The following is a 21,416-nucleotide window of genomic DNA, read 5'->3' as shown; positions in this document are numbered from 1 at the left end:
TGTTCCTCTCTGCCTTTCCTCTTCTTCTTTCTCTACTTTCCTCTTTGCTTTTGCTCCTTCTGCTTGCTTCTTCCCCTCCAATTTCTTATATTACTTTACTCTTTGTTTCTGATTGTCTTCCGTTTCGCATTCTCCAATTTGCGCTTGCGCCTGTACAGTCTTGCAATTCCTTTTTTTTTCTCCCGCGAATTTCCCCCTCCCTCATTGTCGGATTTATCACCCGCGTTCGGACATTCAGTAAATCCATGCGGCAACCATACACTCGGAATTAACCAAACGTGGGTAATTGGGATCCAGAGATACAATCTTAAAGCAATCTTCCACGCATATTCAATCCCACAATGCCTTCAAACAGTGCACCGGAAGCAGCCCCGCTAGCAGATTACTTCTGGATAGCCGGTGTGGACGGATCCGAGGTCCTGGACACATATCGTCGACTCGGCGACGACTACCGAATTAATGGCGCGGCTTCGCCCGGTCCCGCCTTCACAGATGCCATTCAAGAAGATGCAGATGCAGAGGAGGATTATAAACCGGAAGGGGGATCATCAACGAGGCCCAATTCCACGCTGTTCACGGGCAATAGCGCTAGTCGGCGCGGCTCGTCGCAGCGTCTGTCTACGCTATCTCGCGACTCGGAAGCACATGCCAATGGCACGAGTAGCAATCGGAGCAGTGTGACGGTGAAAGGGGGCTCATCTCCCGCGCGCGGGTCGACTCTTTTTTCTCGGTGATGATTTCGATTTCGATCAAGCGCTGGTGAAGTTTGCTTCGGAGCGTGATACGTTTCTCACAGATTTGAGTCTGAGTGCTGGAGCTATTACCAATAATACACGACCGCGATCGCGCGTGCGGACACAGAAGATTGTTTCTGAGGATTCACCTTCTCAAGGGTCGAATTTGCTTCGTTCGGGAATTGGGAGTGTACGTCGTCACATGGCATTTCGGGATATGAATAGCATGAAGAGACAACCGTCAATTGCTCGACATGGTAAGTATTTGACATCTTCTACTCGAGGTTGGTCTTTCAATTTACTTACCTTTGTTAGCTTCCGTGCGTACCTCTCGACGACTCAGTAACTACAACTCGGTCATTCCGGTGCCGCAACCTCTTGAGATCTCCCCCCACAATGCATCCACTAAAACGCCGCTTCGAACCAGTCTTGCTTGATAGATACCCAACAAGAGGAATGACAGAAGAGTTAAAGCAGCGTGGAAATTTCCCGGACTATGTCCCGATGTTCGCTTTCCCGAATGATATCAATATCGTCTCCTCCGATCAACGGCCGCGCTCGACTTGGCATGGGTTTGCAATGACAACAGAGAACGGTTCGAAATTGCATGCCATATGCGTTATTATCTGGATTCCATTGAACTCCCAAGCATCCGATGAATTAGAGCAACGCTGTGAAGAGTGGCGAAAAGATAACATGACGGACGAGGAGCGGGAACTGGCAGCCAGCCTTGGTGAGCGATTGGCGCAAGAACGGGCTAAACTGTCCCAGCTTCTAGCCAAGCTACCCAATGTCCCATCGGGATCGGAATCTCGAGAACAACTAGAAGATGAGATCAGCGCAGTGGAGGAAAAGATTGGATTAATGAATGACCTCTTGCGTCCTGTTCGACACGGCGCGGCCTCAAAGATCGAAGGTCTGACTGATGGTGATACCGGATTTTGGATCCCCCGCGCTTACGGAATCCTGGGTCGCGAAGCGAATATGACCAGCTTCTGGAAAGAATGGCTGAAGGCGATTGTTGTCCCCATGACTGAAGGTGGTGTACAGCGAATTCCGCCCAGTTCCCCCCGGATGGGTGTGTGGCAGCCGATCGAGCGGTATGTGATGAATCTTTGTACAGAGGCGTTCTGCCCTGTCTCTTCGAAAACCCAGGTCGAATTAGCCATTCGTGAGTTACGATTGTTCGCGCGACAAGAGGCGTCCAATGAGCTACCGGGCTCCCGAAACACCGACCTCTATGCTTTGTTCCGTGCCCTCTCTGTTCCGAATATCATCATACTCTTCGAGTATGCTTTGACCGAGTCGCGCATTATTTTCTTGTCCTCCCACACGTCGATGCTTTACCTTGCCACCAGAGCTCTAGTCGACCTTCTATTCCCTATCCAATGGGCTGGCGTTCTCATCCCTGTACTCCCGGCACGACTGGTTCAGGCTATCGAGGCTCCTTGTCCGTATATCGTCGGTATCGAGCGTCGCTATGAAAAGGTGGAATTGCCGTCAGATGACTTCGTGCTGGTGGATCTCGATGCCGACATGATTGAAAGTACCGTGCAACCCACTCCTCTCCCCCGACACCAGCGCCGGAAGCTTTTGTCGCTCTTGCAAATGGCAGCCCCCCATCATAGTCGTTGTGGTGTCCCGACAGGGCCTCCAGCATATGCTATCGAGACATACCCGTGGGACACATTCTTGTCTGAAAGCAGTGCCACATATTCTTCCAAAGCACCCCCCACTAATCTTGCCAAGTACGTTGGCCTGAACTCGAATGCGTTCGGATCAACTGCTGTGGTTCCAAACTCTTACAACCCGCCAATCTTCAACGCTTTCCTACATGCCCGCAATGAACAGTCTTTGTCGCGAGGATACTCCTCTTCCAAGAGCCACGAGCGTCCAGGTACTAGCTCCACCGCGAGAGCCAGTGCCTCTCCTCCTTCGCCTCGAGAGAGTTCCCCTACATCTGGTCATTTCCCTCCTCCCCCGCCTACACCTTCATCGCGAAACGATTCCGGCATGGCCCTGCAAGCGTCATTGCGCGAGAAGCGATCCGGCCATTTCGATGCTGCATCCCGAAGAAGCTCGTCGTTCGGTATGACCCGTCGTCCTAGTGCTCCATTCCTTGGCCATGCTTCCAATCTTTCGGTTACAACACTTAACACCGATAATGGAGGGTCGACGTATGCCCCTTCAGTTTACGCTCAGTCGACCATCGCTGCTTCAACTATTGTCCCACAGGCCGCCTCGCAAAATGTCAACAGCAATGAGGGTACTTGCTGGGTTGAAGGTCACTTTTTCCAGACTCAGCCATGGGACGACAAGTTGATTTGCGCGATCTGTGATGACCGGGCCGAAGAGGGCATGTACAAGTGCTCGTCTTGCAAACTGACAGTTCACAATCGGTGCGCGTCTCAAGTGTGCTTGGTCTGCGATGCTGCTTTCCACCCTAACCAGATCCGGGCTGCGTTCGTGCGATGCTTCGCTAGCTTATTCTATACTTACAAGAAGTTCCTCGTACCGGCAACCGGCGACAAGAAGAAAGCGGGTCTTTACTACACCTTCAACATGGAGTCCTTTATGAAGAGTCTACCGCATGAGCATGCCGAGTATATCGCCATCTTGTCACAGACCCAGGGTAAGTCCAACATTAGCTGATCCGGAGACATAAATCGGAATTCTAATATAATATAGGCTTCATGGAGTTCATTAGTGAACGAGAGCGAACTAGCCCCAAGGCCAAGGACTCCAAGATGGCACTCTTCGATGAGATCGTACTTTCCAAGCGGAACCGCGGCAGAACCTCGATATTCTCCGGTCGATCAACAACCGATTTCTTGTCAGATACTTCGAACCATTTATGGCGAACCGCCAGTGCTAGCTTCTTTACCCCCACCAGTCGTAGCCAGAACAACTTGTCCAGTGATTACAGCCGGGTGGCTCAACGAGGTCAGCTAATGCTTCCACTCCGATATCACTTATTAGAAACACAATCATACTGATACCTTATCATCTCCAGCGCCGGCAAAACTCGATACAAGCCTGATGAAAGAACCCCGCATGATCCACGGGGCACCCAGAGTCTCCAAGACGGCAAATACTGCCCGTAGGAAGCCGCTGCCCAAGCTGATGAACGGGCTGGCAATCTCTCCACCAAGTTAATTGGTGTAAATATTTTCGATGATCGTCAGACCAGATGATCCTTTCCTCAGATACACCGCGTGGGTCTCACAACCTGCATGGATCTGAATTCCAGTGCGCACGATTGACCCGCTTTCTGAAACGTCCTGGCTGGGCCAGATGGACTACGAGTTGAGTCCGAGGTTTCGCCGTCGCCATTGATGAATTGTCATATCATGTCGAGAGACAGACCGCTGGCGGGCTGATATGTCATTGGGGGGGATAGTTGCAAGCTATTTGCTTGCCAACCATCACTACCAATGTATCTCTCATCGCGTTCCAGTGCATGGTGGTACTTTCTGCTTGTGCAAAAATGCCAGTATCTTGACACTTTCTCGCCCCCTCCTCTCCCTAACTTTGATCTCTCACTCCAGTCAACCTGATATCCCTTCATGGGATGTATCTGTTTGACTATCTTTCTCGTACATAGTGTTTATATTGCCCCACTTGAAGCTGGCAAAATGAACAAACAAAAGGAAAAAAAGCGTGCAACGCCCAGGACTGTATGGCATGGATATTCCCCTCCCCATATTCGAACAAAATATGCCAGATTTATGCTTCCCAGCCTGATTGAAATCCTTTTTTCTGCATTGTGATGTTTTGATAAATTACTCTTTTTTTTTTCTGATTTATCCAATACCCCCTCTATTTGAACTGGCTGGTATTTCTCTCGTTTTATTTTTGTGTGCGTTCTTTCTTTTACAGATTTTGCGGTGTTTGGCTATGGCCTCCATCTTATTGTGTAATGTGACATGAGAAGCCTCATTGATTTACCCTACACCTCTCACTATCAATCCTACCCAATACCCCCCATCCCCCTCCCCTTTTTTGCTGCATTTACTGGTACATATTATTTCACTTGTGGGTTTTTCAATAAACAGGTGGGAAATAAAAGAACCAGACCGGATGTAATTCACTGTGACTACACATACCATGCAATGTTACCCTTGTAGAAGAAGTACAAATTAGACCATCGATTGATTAAGAGAAAATGTCTTCATTCAGCCTATTCAGCCCGTTACTATCGAGATATATAGTACGAGAAGATTGAAGCTTCTAGCCTCTTCTACTAGCAGTACTAATAGCTTATGGACCCAATCTATCTAAACCCTGCATCTCCAGGGCTGAGACTGACATGGAATACGGCGGAAGTGCCTATCAACCGGGCACCAATGGACCAGTCGTAGATTACCCCGACCAAACTAGTAGTGTTGGGATTGGATACCCGGCCGTGTCTGTTCTGCTTTAGATTTTCCCCGTATCAGATGCACCAGTGTGGTTGTAAGTAAATGGTGGCTGTATATAGTAGACTAGTTAGTAGATAACCAGTGCAACGTCGACATTTAGCCTGTTTAATTACATACTACTTCAATATTTACAAATACATGAATTTCAATATTTAAAAACATTATTAATGGTTCATTGATTACTGATTTAATCAATGAGTATTCTACTGATACTAGAAACTGCAATATCCGATCTACTATCATCCACTTTTCCTCTTCTTCTGATTGGCGGAAGAATGCATCCCCGTCCAACTCCCCCGCGCCCCGGATATTCTGGAGTTTCGCTTCATTCCACTTTCCACCTCAACTTTTTTTTCCCCTGCTCTTCTGTCCACCCCCTTAAACTCTATGCTACTTCTTTGAATCTTGAATCTCTCACTTCCAGCATATTCTGAGTCTAATCCTCCTGAGCCCCTTCTCCCCTCTTCTACATCCCTCCAATTACTTAGTACACAACTGCCTGTGTCCCACCTACTCCAATTTCCGAAACTCTACCCCCATACTTTGCGTCTCCGCCTCGGTCAAAGCCCGTTCGGTTTATGCACGGATATACCGCTGCTTTTCCACTTGATCTGGACTTGCTGGATTCATTTTTACTTTTCCGTTCCTTCAATTCTCACCATTGCGTCTGCTTCACGAAGTGATTCTTACCACTCGCGTGACTTACGATTATCAGCTATCACCCAAGTATGAAAACACTACCGGTAGATATTGCTATGCGATGATCCCAACTGCTCTTCCGCCCATGGCGCCTCTACTTGATGAGACTCCTGTCTCTAACGTTCTCTGTGATCCACCTACTGCTCTGCCCGCCAATTCCTCCACTTCCACATCCACTCCAAATTCCTCCTCCGCTCTCAATATTGCATCAATAGTCTCGAATCCGGACCAGGTGTCTGCGTCATCGACTGGTAGAAATGGTGTCCATGTCTCGAACTCATCGGAGACTCCTTCCGGGACAGTTGTTATTGTCTTCCAGCCTGGTCAGGAGCATATAGTGCACATGGTGGCGGAGGTCCTGGGGAAACCGTGGACGACAGAAACTGCCATATCAACCTTATCCAAGACAGATGTGGTTGTTGCGGGTGTTGTGACGGATAATTTGGAGCGTAGTCTGGAAGGTTGTGACAGAGCGTCAGTTATACTGGTTAACACACATAGTGTGGAAGATGGATCTGCGCCAGACGATGCACTGACCGAACGATGCGACTATGAATTTCTTTATTCGCGAACCCCATTCTTGCGCCGAGATCTGACGCGCTTTTTATCGTTGATTCTTGGACAGACGAGACCGCATGAAGATTTGCGGACGAAGACTCGGACAAATTTTATTTCGACGACTTTTCCAGATGTACATGCTGCCTTGCCAAATTTGGATATTTTATCTGTTGGTTCAGACGCTGTTGAGATTCGTGTTGATTTGTTGGTTGAACCTCAGTGTGAGGGTAAAGTGCCTAGTTTGAAGTATGTTGGTCAACAATTGATGCTTCTTCGACAACATACGGAATTGCCAATCATTTTTACGACTCGCTGTACGAAAGAGAATGGGAAATTTCCGATGGATGATCCTTCCTTGTTCTTTAAATACCTTCGACGGGCTATTCAGTGGGGTGTGGAATATGTTGATGTAGAATTATGGCTTCCTGAGGATATTCGACAACGTCTTGCAGAAGTGAAAGGGAATAGTGTCATTATGTCTGCTTTCCATGACTTTTCCGGAACATGGAAATGGACCTCATCCGATGCTTCGCGGATATTTAACGAGAGTGCTAAGTACGGTGACATCGTCAAAATGATTGCCATGGTCTCGACCATAGAAGAGAACTACGAGCTGGAATATTTTCGCTCAACCATCAAAAGCCGTGGCTCTGGTCCACCTCTGTCAGCCGTGAATATGGGTCAAATGGGACAACTTTCTCGAGCTTTGAACACAGTTTTCTCTCCAATCACACATCCACTCCTACCCATGATCGCCGCACCAGGCCAATTAACCGCCGCGGAAATCAACGAAGCCCTACACATAATGGGCCAACTTCCAAAACGCGATCTATACGCCATCGGATCCTTTAGATCAACACCCCAGTCAATGTTCATGGAAAAATGCTTGAACGAACTCGGTCTCCCACACTCAATAACATGCATTGACCGCGGTCCAAAAGGGTCAATGGAATCTATCCTCTCACAACCACAATTCGGTGGCGCATCATTAAATCCCCCCCGTCGCAACCTCAACCTCACACATTCCCTCCTTAAGCGATGCAGCTCGCGCAATCGGTCTTATAGACACTATAGCCGCAACATCACCCCCAGCCGCAGGGACAAATTCCACTCGATTCATCGGTGAAAATGCCGCTTGGAAGGGTATTCGCGCTACACTGACAAGAGACTACGTCCCATCAGCATATAAAGGTCGAGCCGCAATTATCCTTTCAAGCAGTGAATCCGATGCCTCAGCCACGATCTTCGCATTACGAAGTCTAGGCGTTGGATCTATATATACGGTTGGTTTTAAAGCGTATGGTCCTTTAGCTGTGGGTCTGGAACCGTTTACTTCCATCCAATCCGTGAAATTAGTCGAGTCACCTTTTGTAATTGTCTCCGCTCTTCCACCGGAGAAATCCCTCCTCGTCCAACCTTTACTTCGTCATTATCGTTCTAACGGTCGTGCCTCGCCTCATTCTACCCGGGGTAAAGTTTATTTGGATCTTACCTCCGGCGCGAGAAAAGGTGATCCTCTCGGTGTTGCGAGGAGTGCGGGGTGGACGGCGTATGGGGCGGAAGATGTTACGGCTTGGACGACGGTTGAGACGTTGCGGTTATTGGTTGGTCAGAATGTGCCGTTTGATTTTGTTAGGATGGCTTCTGGGAGGTCTTTGTTCTAGGCGGGGGTTGATTTTTAATTTTTTTTCCCTTCGTTGGCGAATTTTGTTTATGTTTGGTTCTGTGGTGAGATATACGTTACTGTTGGTAGATATTGCGATGGTGTTGGGCGTGGATTATCGGGCATCTTGAATGAAAATGCATTTTTAGCCTTTGTTTGACGAGATGGTTAGATGGTTAGTCGGTTAGTTGGTTTTGTAATAATGGTGACGGTAACACTGCCGCCGCGGGAAGCGATCGGCTCCCAGAGTCACAGCTGGGTTAGTCCCCTCGCCGCCCTGAGCTGCTCCCAGAGCAACCCCGCGAAAAATCAGTCCACAGAATCTATCAAATCACTCTATAAACTCACTACACACGAGGAAAATTACATAGCAATTGGAACACAAACAATGATAAGGGACTTTGATGAGTTTCTACAGTAGACTAATTTTCATGGAATCCCATGCTTTAGAAAAGATTGCAAGAAACAATGTCTTTGAACGTCTGGTGAATACTTTATAGAAACACAGAATCGCCTGGTAGATGAGCCCCGAAAGAGTCAATGCACGGATACCCGAAGGGTGAGTTAGGCAACGACGGTGAAGTTGTCATAATATTACACGAATGGTATGGACGCCCAAGACCATCACTCTCAACTTACTCTCCCGGTGTTGCATCCAATATTGCTTCTACGATTTACCAAGTACTAATACTTATCAGATAGAAATATGTTCTCAAATTACCAGGCGTTGTACATGATAGTGTGGTATATGTATTACTAAGGAAAATGCTAATATAACTAATATCTCCCTCCGCTTCAATATTCGTCACTAACGCCGTGAAACTACACCATTAGTCGAATCCATGAAAAGCTCCCAGGAGGTGATGAAGTATTCTAGTCCGGCTCGTTTGGCTTTCCCCATCCAATCCAACAATGGGAAAGAAGGCATAAATCGGAGACTGTCGTCACGGCTGAAACGTTTCTCAAGCTGGTTCACTGAGATACGCATAGTACTACCATGATTCAAGATATTGAAGAGTTCTCCATGGTCATCAGATCGACAATCGTCTTTGATCGATTCAAATACAGATTCGCAAATCCTTTGAACGACTGAATCCACAGGACAAAGATGGATTGTGCCCGTAATACCGTTAAATGCAGGCCGCAATCCGATATCAGCAGCAATGGCCGCAAATCGATCCAGTACTGTACCGACCTGTGCTTCCGAATCGGCTGCGTGGCCAGAGAGAATGAATGACTCGGGGCGATGAACATATACTGGGGTCCGTGAGAACGATGTAAAGTTCTGCAAGAACTTCTCCGCGGCCCACTTGGTTGACAGATATCCATCACTCCCATCCCCTGGCGGGGAGGATGAATTGCGATTATAGGAAGCGATGGCACCCGATGATAGGACATGTATCGAGGCCACATGCCCTGCGGCTGCAACCAAGCGAGCCAGTTCTTTGACGGAATCAAAGTTGTCAGGCCGGAGCACCTCATACCTGTCCCAGAGAGATCTGTTCGCCGCGCAGTGAATTATAATGTCTGTTTCAGCTGCTAGCATGGCATAAGCTGATTCTGAAATGCCGAAACCAGAGCAAGAGATATCTCCTTCGATGACCTCGATCTTGGGGTCCTTGTTGTGCTCGTGGCTACTTGAGCCACGCACAAGGCAGTACACGCGGGCCACTCTGGGGTCATGGACCAAGGATGGTAGCAAATTGCGTCCCAAATATCCACGCGAACCCGTTAAGAGGATTTTGATAGAGTTGTTTCCCCTCATTTGGGCGGAATCAAAAGCGTCTTGAGCACAGATGAACGATTCAGGGACTTGGACCTCCTTCTCCCAGTCAATAGCAGACGTCGGACGGCTGGCCTCAATCACTGCAGCCATGAAAGCGAGACTGGAAGCTCCCATTAGGTCAACAAGTTCAGGGGCAGTTGAGAATGATTTTCGTATCAGCTGCTGTAATCTCACGAGGAGAATAGAGTTACCACCAACTAAGAAAAAGTCGGATTCCGGTGAAAGGGGCCCTGGATCGAATGGTATGACTTGACGCCACATCTCAGACAACTTAGATTCAGCCTCCGTAAGGGATCCAGAGGACGTGCTGCTTGTCTCCTTGCCTTTTTGAAATTCGACTGGCAGAGACTTGAGCATGCGCCGATCAACCTTGAGGTGTGCAGTCCGAGGAATATCATCAAGTGTCATGATAGCAGAGGGCCGCATATACGCAGGCAGAGGTAAACCACACCTGATCGTTTGGATTATTTTCTCTCTGATTTCAAGGGTAAATTTGCTTGCAAAGACGACGTGTGCTACTAGATAGCCCTCTTCTCCACCACCCCGTAGTGTTACTATAGCTTGCGAAATGGCTCCTTCAGCATGCTTGATAATGGCCTTCTCAACTTCATCCACCTCTATCCGGAAGCCTCGCAACTTGATTTGAGTATCACCTTCCAGGCGACCATCGCAATACAATGTACCGTCACCAAAAAGTCGACCGCGATCGCCACTTCGGTAAACCTTTCTTGAAGACCCAAAAAAGGTATCAGGGATGAAACTTTGCTTAGTTGACTGGGGGTTGTTGAGATAGCCTTGGACGACACACGGTCCACCGATAACGATCTCGCCCGGCACCCCATTTGGTACTGGTTGCAGATTCTCGTCGACAATAACGCAGCTATAACCAGGTAACATGAAACCAGCAGGAAGAGGATCGGGAAGAGACTGGAAATTGAGTTCATACTTAGTTGAGAAACAAGTCGTTTCAGCAGGTCCATAACCTGTGAAGACTCGTAATTTCGCAAGCCCTAAGTTTTGGAACTGCAGGGGAAGATGGCGACTCATCACCTCGCCACCAGAGAAAGCGTGCCTCCATGAATGACAATGCCGCAGAGTATCGTCAGCATAGCGAAGCCACATGTCATATTCGGATGGAGTGCTTGAGGTATATGTCACCCGTTCGTTCAAGATGATCTCACTTATTGCGAGCGGATCTCCCCTGCTACGTGCAGGAACCACATAAAGACAGCCACCGTTAGTTAAAGCGGCAAGAGTTTGATCCAGTGAGAAGTCGAAGCTAAATGCACTCTGCTGCAAGACAATAAGATTAGGCTCCTCGCCATAAATTCGGCTGTTTGCTTCGGCGTTGGCGACAAGATTCTCATTACTCATGATTATGCCCTTCGGTTCGCCAGTGGTCCCGCTAGTGAACAACAGAACAGCGGGAGCGTCAAACCTCGCGCAGTTAGGTGGTCTTTCGGTAGTATCCGAATCCTGCAAGCCTGAGACAAGAACCTTGACGGCATGGCTTGCTCCAATTACATCCACCTTGTCGACTGTTGTATGGTCCGTGAGCACAACGGACGGAGTGGCTGCCCGCACAATGCTGGCTAGGCGGGGAATAGAGAGTCTGAGATCGAGGGGCAAGTATACGCAAGCTGTTCGTAGAATTGCCATCATTGAACATATCCAATCTGCCGATGGTTCTTGTAATACGCCCACGATCGCACCTGGCTTCGTGCCCAAGGCTAGGATGGCATTGGCAATAGAATCGACCCGTCTGCCCATCTGTTCGTAAGTCAGCTCAATGCCGTATCCATCTTTGATTGCAGTCTTTGATCCGTATATCGAAATTAAATCGTCTAGACGATCACAAATAGTCGATGGCCACTGTGATTCAAGAGAAACTCCTCGGCCTGTATTCAATGTGGCCTGGATGTCATGAGGAGACCACGCCGGGACACCTTCAACCGTATTATGAGCTGCATTAGTCATGTATTCTAAGACGTTGACATACGACCGCAGCAGCATATCAGTACTTTCTTTGGAGTACAGGGTACTCTGCAAGCGGAGGTGAATAGTAGCGGCAGTATTCACATTCTCATGGATATCCAAGACGAGGTCGTATCCCGCACTCGTGTTGCGCCAGGTCTCGTCACTCAGCTTACAACCTGCCCAAGAAGATAAATCTTGGGCAACCTGCTTGTAATCAACAAAGACCTGGAACAATGGGGTGTATTCACTAGAGCGCGGGACATTGAGCTCTTGCAACAGGATATCGAAAGGAACTTCTGAGTGTGTGAGTGCACTGTAAGCCAGATCTCTAGCGTTTTGGATTGTCGAAGCCAGAGTGGTACCCGGGGTACTTCGGTAGAAACGAAGCGGCAGTAGGTTCAAGAATAACCCTACACTCTGGAGGAAGTTTTTGTTGCCTCGATTTGCGTCGGCGATGCCAATGACAATATCCCGAGTGTTCTCAGGCAGAAGATTGAACAGCATAAGCTGTAGTGCGCTCAGGTAGACATGGAATGAAGTGGACTGATGTTTTCTTGCTAAATTGCGCACTTTGTTCTTCAAATCTGAACTTATCAGTACCTTGGCTTCCTCCTGAGAGTATACAGTCAAGGCTTTCCTTGTCGAAGACTTCGCGAAAGGAAGTAGCTGAATCGGCTGGTTGAATGCTGATGTAGGAGATAGCGTCTTGCGGAAGTACTGAATTGCTTCATTTGTGCCGCCGATCTCATGCAAACGTTTCTGCTGGCTGGCGAAGGAGCGATATTGAGACTCAAATGGCAATGGAGGTAACACCTTTGACATGTAAGCCACGTCAAGGTCATTGAGCAAAACACTGAAACTGTAACCGTCTGCCATAATATGGTGCATCGATAAGATCAAGAAGTGGACCCCGTTCGTTAAAGTAAGCAGTAGAACTTTCGCTGTTTCATTGCCACTGAGCTCCCAAGTCTCGTTACGAACCGATTCAAGGACCTTTTGGGCTTCGGACTCTGAATCAATATCCATCTTGGTCAGCCTCAGTGAAGAATTAGGCTTGATTGATTGTATCGGCTCCCTCTCATCACCCTCACCCATCCAAGTAAAGCGCGTACGGAAAATTTCATGCCGATCTGCCATCAAAATTACTGCCTCTTCAAGATCAGCAATTCGAATTGGCCCGGTGATCTTAACCATGACTGCCATATTGAATGCCGTTTTGTCAGCCAGGTACTCATCTAGGAACCAGAATGCGCGTTGGCCGAATGACATTGGACAGCTAATTTCATCAAGATTTTCTGTGACTTCTTCCTTGCCCTTCGAACTTTGATCAAGATCCTCGGGCTTTAGCGACATTGAAGACACATTGCTACTCGCAGTTGAGTATTGCGGTCTATCAATCTCTGAATGCACTGCCTTTACTTGTGAATCATCCGTATCTGAGCTTGATCCGGTACTCGTTGTGGTCACAACGTATCTCTCTGGCGAGTTCGTTTCTTCTTCAATGGGTATTGCAGCTTGTATAGAGGATGTTTCTTTTCCAGGCTGTCCTTCTTTCAGATTGGAACTGTCAACAATGGATATTGGTAACACTCTGGCCGCTTCTGCTAGAATATCGGCAATTGAACTACCCCCAAGGATTTTCAGCACAGGGAAGTCAACCCCCAGCTCTTTGAAAAACCATGAGCGAACCTCGACTGCCATAAGTGAGTCGATTCCCTGTTCCACGAATGTAGTCTTTTCATTGATGGGCTCTTCTGGTAAAATTGCCAGCATTCGTCGCAGTCTTTTCATGAAGGCGTCTATCACGATCACGGATCAGTATCAACAATAATATAACAAGAGACAGGAGAGAGTAAGAAGTTACCACACCTTTTATGATTGAGAAGACACTGGCCTTTGTTTGTGCCTTTGCGAGCTGAGCTTTGACCGAGAGTGAATGGGATGAACTCCCCATAACAGCTTGCTGTTCTAGGCGTTCAGTTATATAGTGACCGAACTTGAGGTCTCTGAAGAACTCATCGGAGACTTGTTCTCCTATATGAACCGGAGATATGCCAGTGACGAGCTCACACGGCCCCTGGTAGTCCGGCTTCCCTATCAACATCGCCTCAGCGAAGGCATATTGAAGATCTTGTTCTGACATGGGTCTATAACCCATTTTGGTGAAAGTAAACTCATCAACAACATCATCTCGCTCAACATAACCTATTCCAATAATAGCGCTTATATCGATCGACGAGGCGGCTGCACCACGCATCTTTCGTTTTGCCGCAAGTGAGCTCATAAACTGATTGGCGGCAGCATAGTTGCTCTGTCCACTATTTCCAAGGACCGCCGTGGTAGATGAAAAGAATATGAAGAAATCTAATGAGACGTCGAAGAAAATTTCCTCCAGGTTAAGAGACCCAGCAACTTTAGGGGCTATGACTGTCATGAAATCCTCGTAGGACATTTTGTCAAAAAGGTCATCTCTGAGGAGCATTGCACCATTTGCAACTCCAGCAATTGGAGGCATAGTGTTGATAACAGTTTCGTAGCATTGACGAGTCGACTCACGATCGGTGATGTCCATTGATAAAAACTTTACCACGGCCCCCATTTGCTGCATAAGACGATCGAATTTAGGGTTAGCCTTTGGTCGTCGGCTCGTGAGTACCACGTATTTTGCACCATGTGTTACCATCCACTTGCAGAGAGATTGACCTAACTGGCCGGAAAGGCCCACCATGAAGTAGGTTTTATCCCCCCGGAAAAGAGTGGCATCGTCGATTGGACGGATTACTGCTGGGACGGAAGACTCTGTACAATCAACAACAGCAAAACGATCCCCAATTGCGATTGAATGATTTGAAATATTACCAAGCCGAATAATCGGAGTATCTGTCACACCATTGGTGGTCGAAATTGCTTTGGAAAAAGCCAACGCGAGCTCATCGGCAACTTCGCCGATTCTCACAGATGGAAGAACCCCCAATTCAGCGCAGAGGATACTCGCAGGATCGATCGTGACGCAATTATGGGGGAGACACCTTGAAATGATTTTCGATGCCTTAGAATCTGCGCAGAAATCCAAGAACTTCGTTGTATCCAAAGGCAAGAGACCTCTGACCATGCGCTCCGTACTATTGGCATCCACGTATTGGCGTTCACTGGCGTTGTCCTTTTTGGACGTGGTGATGAAAAGCGACATATGTCTTCGCCTTGACATGTCCATCAAGGGATCCACGACTGACGAAGCTGGGTCATGAAGAACTAGTTTATCACCATCACTCAGAGATTTGATGATACCACGAGCAGCAAAATAAGATGAGACGGCGCCAAGTAAAATGAGCGGATTGGCTTGACCCAGTGGGATGCACCAAGCAGCGGGAATGACTGCTGGTGATTCTGATACAGGAGAAGCAGCAAGAAGGCATTGTTTTGTGACTGTATCCACACCAACACAAATCCTCAAGCGCGCTCCCTCAGCTATACTTAATGCCGATAACATGAAATATTCGATCCGGATCGTCCTCATGTCGCCGCTGAAATGAGAAGGTTGCCGAATGCGTATCGGAGAACATTGCTGCACTTCGCAAGAGTCCTTCCTAATGGAAATACTAAAGTCATCTTCCTTCGGGTTGATGTCCTCCATCACAATTCGTCGTGTAGTATTGTATCTTTTGTTGCTCGCGTCGCAAGGGTATAGCCTGGGGATAACAGATTTCTGATCTTCGATATACACTTCAGGTTCGAGAGACCATAAGTATTTCCCACCCTGTAGCTCCGTGGACCAGATACCGAGCATCTCCAATCGTGCAAGATGTTCTGCAATCAGAGTCGTACTGCATTCGCTCATTCTGTCAATGTCAAGTATCTGCAAAGTGATATTGGGATGTTCAGATCGCATGCAGCGGCCTATCCCATTGATCATTTGCGAGTGTGGATTCTCTGCTCGGGCTCCACTAGTAACCCAAAGAATGTTCTTTGACTGCCGCCATATTATCTTCAAAGCGTTGAACTTTTGAGCCGTACTGACCCGAAAAAGAGGCTCATCGAGCTCTGTGAGAGAGAGGACGGTGCTGCCTTTAGGTAAATTCTCCTCGTTGAGTTCCTCGATTGATAGAAGTTGGCGGATATGGTGGAACATGAAGCGAAGACTTTCAATGATTTGTCCACATATTTTGTGTGTTCCGAGGCTTTTGCCCCCCTAAAACCACAAGATGAGAGCCCATAGAAAAGGAGCTACTTGTATCTTGGGCAAGAGGATCGCGAAGCGCCTGAATGCGTTCATCAACAGCTTGAGCACAGAAGACATGAAGAGGAATCAATGGATGGATACTCGGAGTCGAGGTTTCAATTCCAGCAAAGCCACAGCTACTCAATAGTGAGTCCCACTGAGGCAATGTGAGTGTGGGACCATACTTTCGCCCACTTTCTGCTCCAAGCCACCACCCTGGCAGACTTCCCATGGTAAGACCGACGCGAAGACAGTTGTTATCGACAATTTCCAGGATTATGACATAGCCCCCAGGCTTTAGAAGGCGACGAACATTTTGCATCATTCGTTCCATGTCATTTGTGGCGTGCAAGACATTAGAGCCAATGACTATATCATAAGATCCCTCGGCAAAGCCTTGCGACTCTGGAGTCTGGTTCATGTCAAATGTTTTGAAGGTTATGCGATCCTCGAACTCTTTGAACATCTCCTGTGCTTTATTGAAAAAGCTACTGGATATATCAGTATAGGTGTAAGATGAGAAAGCCGAGCCCAGGGCTTGGGTGATTCTCTTTGTCGAGCCACCGGTTCCGGCACCTACATATATGTTAGTTTCGGACAACTATTGACAAGTGTGAAGAGTCGCTGACCAATTTCAAATATACTCATACGAGGATAGCGATGAGCAATTTGACAAACCATGTGCGCAATGAAGTCGTTCATTTGATCGAGACCAAAGCCTTCTTCATAAATTTTATCCAGCATGGAGTCTTTTGTCATGTGTTCAAGAATGTTAGAGCCGGATTGGATCGTACATGGTAGATTTTCGCCGACTGACTGAAGTAGGCGGACTGAAACATTGGAATGATGCCTATGATCTTCTGTATCAGTTGGATTTTTCCATCATGTCATACTTCAAAATTAAACAAACAAGCTTACTTTGCCACAAGCTCTTCAATGAAGGCTTGCGTATCGTATTGTGCACTTGATGGTATATGTGGATGCTCTCCTCTAAGAACAGGGGGGACCATAACAGCAGCATAATTGATAAGATATCGATAATGGGAGAGAGAGCTCGCCAATTCTTGGTCGCTGACAAGTTCAAGGAGTCGACGGAAGTAGTAGAAAGAGATTCTTTCCGAGTCAATTACCAGCTCCAGATCACGATGGTTGTATGTAGTCACGGATGCTGCAGCTTCTCCATCTGGATGTGCCAGTTTATAGTCAAATCTTGAAAATAGGACCGAATCATATTTTGGTAGCGCAGGAGATAAGGGAACGAGTTCAACACCTTCTATCTGTAAGACGGTCTCGCTGGAGTCGCTAGTCAGGAGATGAATGTCCGCAAAGAATGTGGCGTCCTGGGCCTGGCTCGTGCAAGTGACATATCGTAGCTCGGCTTGCTTTCCGGTGCCGAGGGGAGTGAAGTAAGGGTTTATAACGACCGAACGAATACTCGTAGGAAGGTGTAAAGTCCATAATCGCTCATCTCCAGGACAGCAGAGGGCCGCAAAACTGGTTTGTAAGGCAGTATCCAGTAACCCAGGATGAGAGACCAATTGGTCCTCCCATTCATTTCCAGATTGATCGACGATAGATCCTGTGGCGTAGTCGGCTTTGCGATGAATACTCCCTGTGCCACAAAAGGGGGTTGCGTAGTTGTACCCAATACCTGACAAAAACTTGTAAAATCTTTCAGTGTCAACAGAACTGAGGTTCAGACCATCGATCTCAATATTTGGCAAAGCCTCCGCTTGAGGTCTGGTGATTGTCGCTTCCACTTTACCTTCCGCGGTGGATGCCATTGTAAAAGACTTGCGATCTTGAAGTGCGCTCATGGAACAAGAGAATTGAGCAGTCACATTGTTGCTGGTCCGCTCGATGATGTGGAGCTCGTTCAAAAGCTCAATATCCGGGCTATCATCATTGAATACCATAGCTCGGTGGATGCGAAGATCACGGACAGCAATTAACCCAATGTCAAACACTCCGACATATGCACGGATTGCCTCGATGATTAGTGAAAGGTATCCTGTGGCGGGAAAAGTCATTTGATTCTGAATCTGATGTCCTTTTAGCCAAGGGATTTCTTTGGGGTTCAAAATGTTCCGCCACTGAACAAGTGAAGATGTCTCACGATCGGAGCATCGCCTGCCCAACAGAGGGTGGGGAGCCGCCTGAATGCTCATATTGAGATCAGATCTCCTGGACAAAGACATTAACTTCCTAGAGTAATCAAACGGATACTTTGGCAGATCTGCTATGAATTGTCGGGGACTAGTGTTGTTCGAAATGGCACGTTCGAAATTCTCAAAATCAATAGATCCTGCGCCCAGATGAGTCCAGATAAAGCCCAAGGCGTTAGAGAATGATTGAATATCATCTTTGCCTCTGTTCAATAACCCCGAGTACGGAGGCCGATCTCCACTTATGCCTTCGATTGTGTCGAGACAAGGGGTCTTCAGAACTGGATGTGGTCCAACTTCGATGACCATGTCAAATGGACCAGAGTCAGACCACGCTTTGCTCACTGCAGGTCCAAACAATACGGGGTTGGCCATGTTGTCTATCCAATATTGTGATCCGAGTTGATCAAAACACATGATATCTCCCTCATATACACTCGAATACCACTTTGACTGAGTAGGCATTGGCGTATCGAACTCAAATTGTTCTAATGCCTTCCGATATGACTCGCCACATGGCAGAACGTGCGCTGAGTGATAGGCTGTATCGACTTTTAGCTGTCTTGCAAACTTATCTTCATCTTTGAAAATTTCTATAGCCTCTAGAACTGCATCCTCGTCGCCAGAAAGTGTTATACTTGAGGGTGAGTTTTGTGCAGCAACCTGTATTCTTCCCTCAAAATTTTCAAGTTCACAAAATTCAGTTGCATCTTCAATTGTAGTACCAACAGCCAACACTGATAGAAGGAGTTAGTTCTAATTTGGTCCTTTTGAAGGTAAACAAAAATGAAACACGGGCACAAAAAACTCACTGGAGCCCTTTTTTCCGTTCGGTGACTTTGCCAGATGCGCGTAAAGCCCTCGATAATAAGCGGCTCGGATGGCGTCGCGAGCTGAAATAAGACCAGAAGCATATGCTGCTCCAATCTCTCCTGTATGATAATTAGTATCATGCCCGAGATTAATCTTCTGTATTCGTCACAAACTAACCAGACGAATGTCCAACTAAGGCGTTGAATTGAATACCGGCAAAGCGGATCAAATCGACAAGGACTATCTGAATAGCAGTACACACAGGCTGCGAGATAGCTGCTTCACTCATCTTTGACACCTCTGCTTCGTCAAGAATAAGATCTTGAATCGCCCAAAGAGGGCGCTGGTGTACTGGAAGCTCAGATAAAGATTTATCAAGCTCTGACAAACGTTGAACCACAAACGGAGATGTCTCTACCAGTCTAGCCCCCATTCGAGCCCATTGAGAGCCCTGACCAGTAAAAACCCCCAAAACCTTTGGCGAATGTTTCACAAGCTGGCGCTCCGCGATGCTACTTTCCATCTGACCGCTTATCATGGCGCCAATTTGGGAACATATTTCCTCTTTTGTGGTGCCCGTGGTGTAAACTCGATGCGATAATGTCGATGTTCGTGACTGTAAGCTATAGGCCAGATCATACAGATTCACATCCTTGGTCGAGTGAAGGTATTCGAGATACGAAGAAAGAATGGTACGTAGTGATGACTCTGAGGCAGCTGAGAAAACCAGAGGGCCAAAAATTGGTGTGGAGAGTGCAGAGCTCGTCCCCGTAAGAGCAGGCGCTTTTTGAGGTGCGTTATATGCCTCAAGGATGGCATGGGCGTTGGTACCACCAAACCCTGTAAAATAATAAAATTAGACAGTAAAAAATCTAGCGTAGTGAATTTCCGTCACATACCAAAGCTATTAATGCTTGCTCGTCGTGTTTCGGCTGGGGATGTTGTGGGCCAGGGCATGCATCTCGTGGGAACCTCCAAGTTCTGGTAGAATGGTTCGAGTCTTGGATTCAATGTATTGAAATGCATGTTGGGTGGGATTATTCCATTCCTAAGTGCCAAAGAGGTGCCAATAAGACTTGCTAGACCAGCCGTACCTTCTGTGTGTCCTATGATGGTCTTGATAGAACCTACGTAGAGCTTGTTGTCAGGGTTCTTTCTTTGATCAAATGCCTGCGAGATCGCTTGAGCCTCCTGTGGGTCTCCCGCGGCAGTTCCCGTTCCATGAGCATGAAAGAACTGTGGCCAGTCTTTAGGATCATCAATATTGAGATTAGCTCGACGATAGGTATCTCGAATCAGCGAAGCCTGCGCATTCCCGCTAGGCATAGTGAGACCTGGGGTTCGCCCATCTTGGTTAACCCCCGTACCTCGAATAAGGCACTCAATATTATCATTATCTCGAATTGCCACACTGAGTGGTTTTAAGACTACCGAAGCGATACCTTCACCGCGGGCATATCCATCAACGTCTTTGTCCCACATACGTGATCTTCCGCTGGGAGATAGCATAGAAAGCTTGCTCTCCGCAACGTACATAGCTAGCCGATCGTCCAGTCAACATCTTGTCATCCAACTTAGTAGTGCCTGTCTCATTAACACACCTGGACTCAGTATCAAGTTTGCTCCCGCCGCAATCGCTACTTTTGACTCTCCACTGCGAAGGGTTTGAATTGCCTGATGTACAGCGACAAGGCTTGACGAGCATGCCGTGTCAATCGTCATACAAGGTCCATGCCAATCGAAATAGTACGAGATCCTATTCGACATTATGCTTCGACTCGTTCCTGTGGCTCCGTACTGAGGATATGTTTCCAAATCTCTTCCCACCATTCCCTCCCAGTCACCGCACATGACGCCAACAAATACGGAGGTAGATGATCCACGCAGTTGCTCAATTGTTTGTCCACCAGCACATAGCGATTCGTATACAGTCTCCATCAACATCCGTTGTTGCGGATCAATCGCTTCAGCCTCACCCACCGGGATATTAAAAAAGCCACTATCAAACGCAGTTGGATCTTGGTTGAGGAAGTATGAATGACGGACGTTGGATGTCCCATGATGGTGGCCGTCTGGATGGTAAAAAGCTTGTGCGTCGAACCTATCCGGAGGAATCTGGCGAAGAAGATCTTTTGGGGCTTTCAAAAGTTCCCAAAGCTCGGATGGCTTTTCCGTGTCTCCAGGAAATCGGCATGCACTGCCTATGATGGCAATAGGCTCCACAGATGCCATGCTGACGAATTATGCTAGGCTTTCCGGTATTTTCTTCTTGTAGTAAGGAAAAATATCTCAATCAACGATATGAAAATTTGAATGGGCTCCCGTCAGGATTTATTATACTACCACTGGCACTAGTCCGATGAGAAAACAGTCAAGGCCGA

At 47.5% G+C, this 21,416-nt stretch overlaps 3 protein-coding genes across 3 annotated transcripts; 2 read left to right on the top strand and 1 right to left on the bottom strand.

Moving 5' to 3' along the window:
• Nucleotides 1-341: 341 nt before the first annotated feature.
• N7469_006091 (dDENN domain protein) lies at nucleotides 342-3,890 on the top strand (the record flags this gene model as incomplete). The annotated part of the gene is made up of 5 exons (XM_056645009.1): nucleotides 342-675; nucleotides 755-991; nucleotides 1,162-3,366; nucleotides 3,423-3,677; nucleotides 3,748-3,890. 5 exons carry the CDS (start codon nucleotides 342-344, stop codon nucleotides 3,888-3,890), a joined length of 3,174 nt encoding a protein of 1,057 aa, XP_056500247.1.
• Nucleotides 3,891-5,915: 2,025 nt separating this feature from the next.
• Nucleotides 5,916-8,076, top strand: N7469_006090 (type I 3-dehydroquinate dehydratase; the record flags this gene model as incomplete). The annotated part of the gene is made up of 2 exons (XM_056645008.1): nucleotides 5,916-7,413; nucleotides 7,487-8,076. The coding sequence occupies 2 exons, from the start codon at nucleotides 5,916-5,918 to the stop codon at nucleotides 8,074-8,076; spliced, it is 2,088 nt and encodes a 695-aa protein (XP_056500246.1).
• Nucleotides 8,077-8,883: 807 nt separating this feature from the next.
• Nucleotides 8,884-21,267, bottom strand: N7469_006089 (lovastatin nonaketide synthase; the record flags this gene model as incomplete). The annotated part of the gene is made up of 9 exons (XM_056645007.1): nucleotides 8,884-13,637; nucleotides 13,708-15,931; nucleotides 16,035-16,633; nucleotides 16,687-16,907; nucleotides 16,976-18,959; nucleotides 19,035-19,154; nucleotides 19,213-19,875; nucleotides 19,935-20,573; nucleotides 20,637-21,267. The coding sequence occupies 9 exons, from the start codon at nucleotides 21,265-21,267 to the stop codon at nucleotides 8,884-8,886; spliced, it is 11,835 nt and encodes a 3,944-aa protein (XP_056500245.1).
• Between the last annotated feature and the right edge of the window lie 149 nt (nucleotides 21,268-21,416).

This window comes from Penicillium citrinum (genome assembly GCF_028827155.1).
Source record: "Penicillium citrinum strain IBT 23319 chromosome Unknown utg000005l:1.0-1900146.0:1.0-1900348.0, whole genome shotgun sequence".
Classification (NCBI taxonomy): Eukaryota; Fungi; Ascomycota; class Eurotiomycetes; order Eurotiales; family Aspergillaceae; genus Penicillium; species Penicillium citrinum.
Note: the sequence above shows the minus strand (reverse complement) of the source record. Positions and strands in the feature narration are given on the sequence as shown.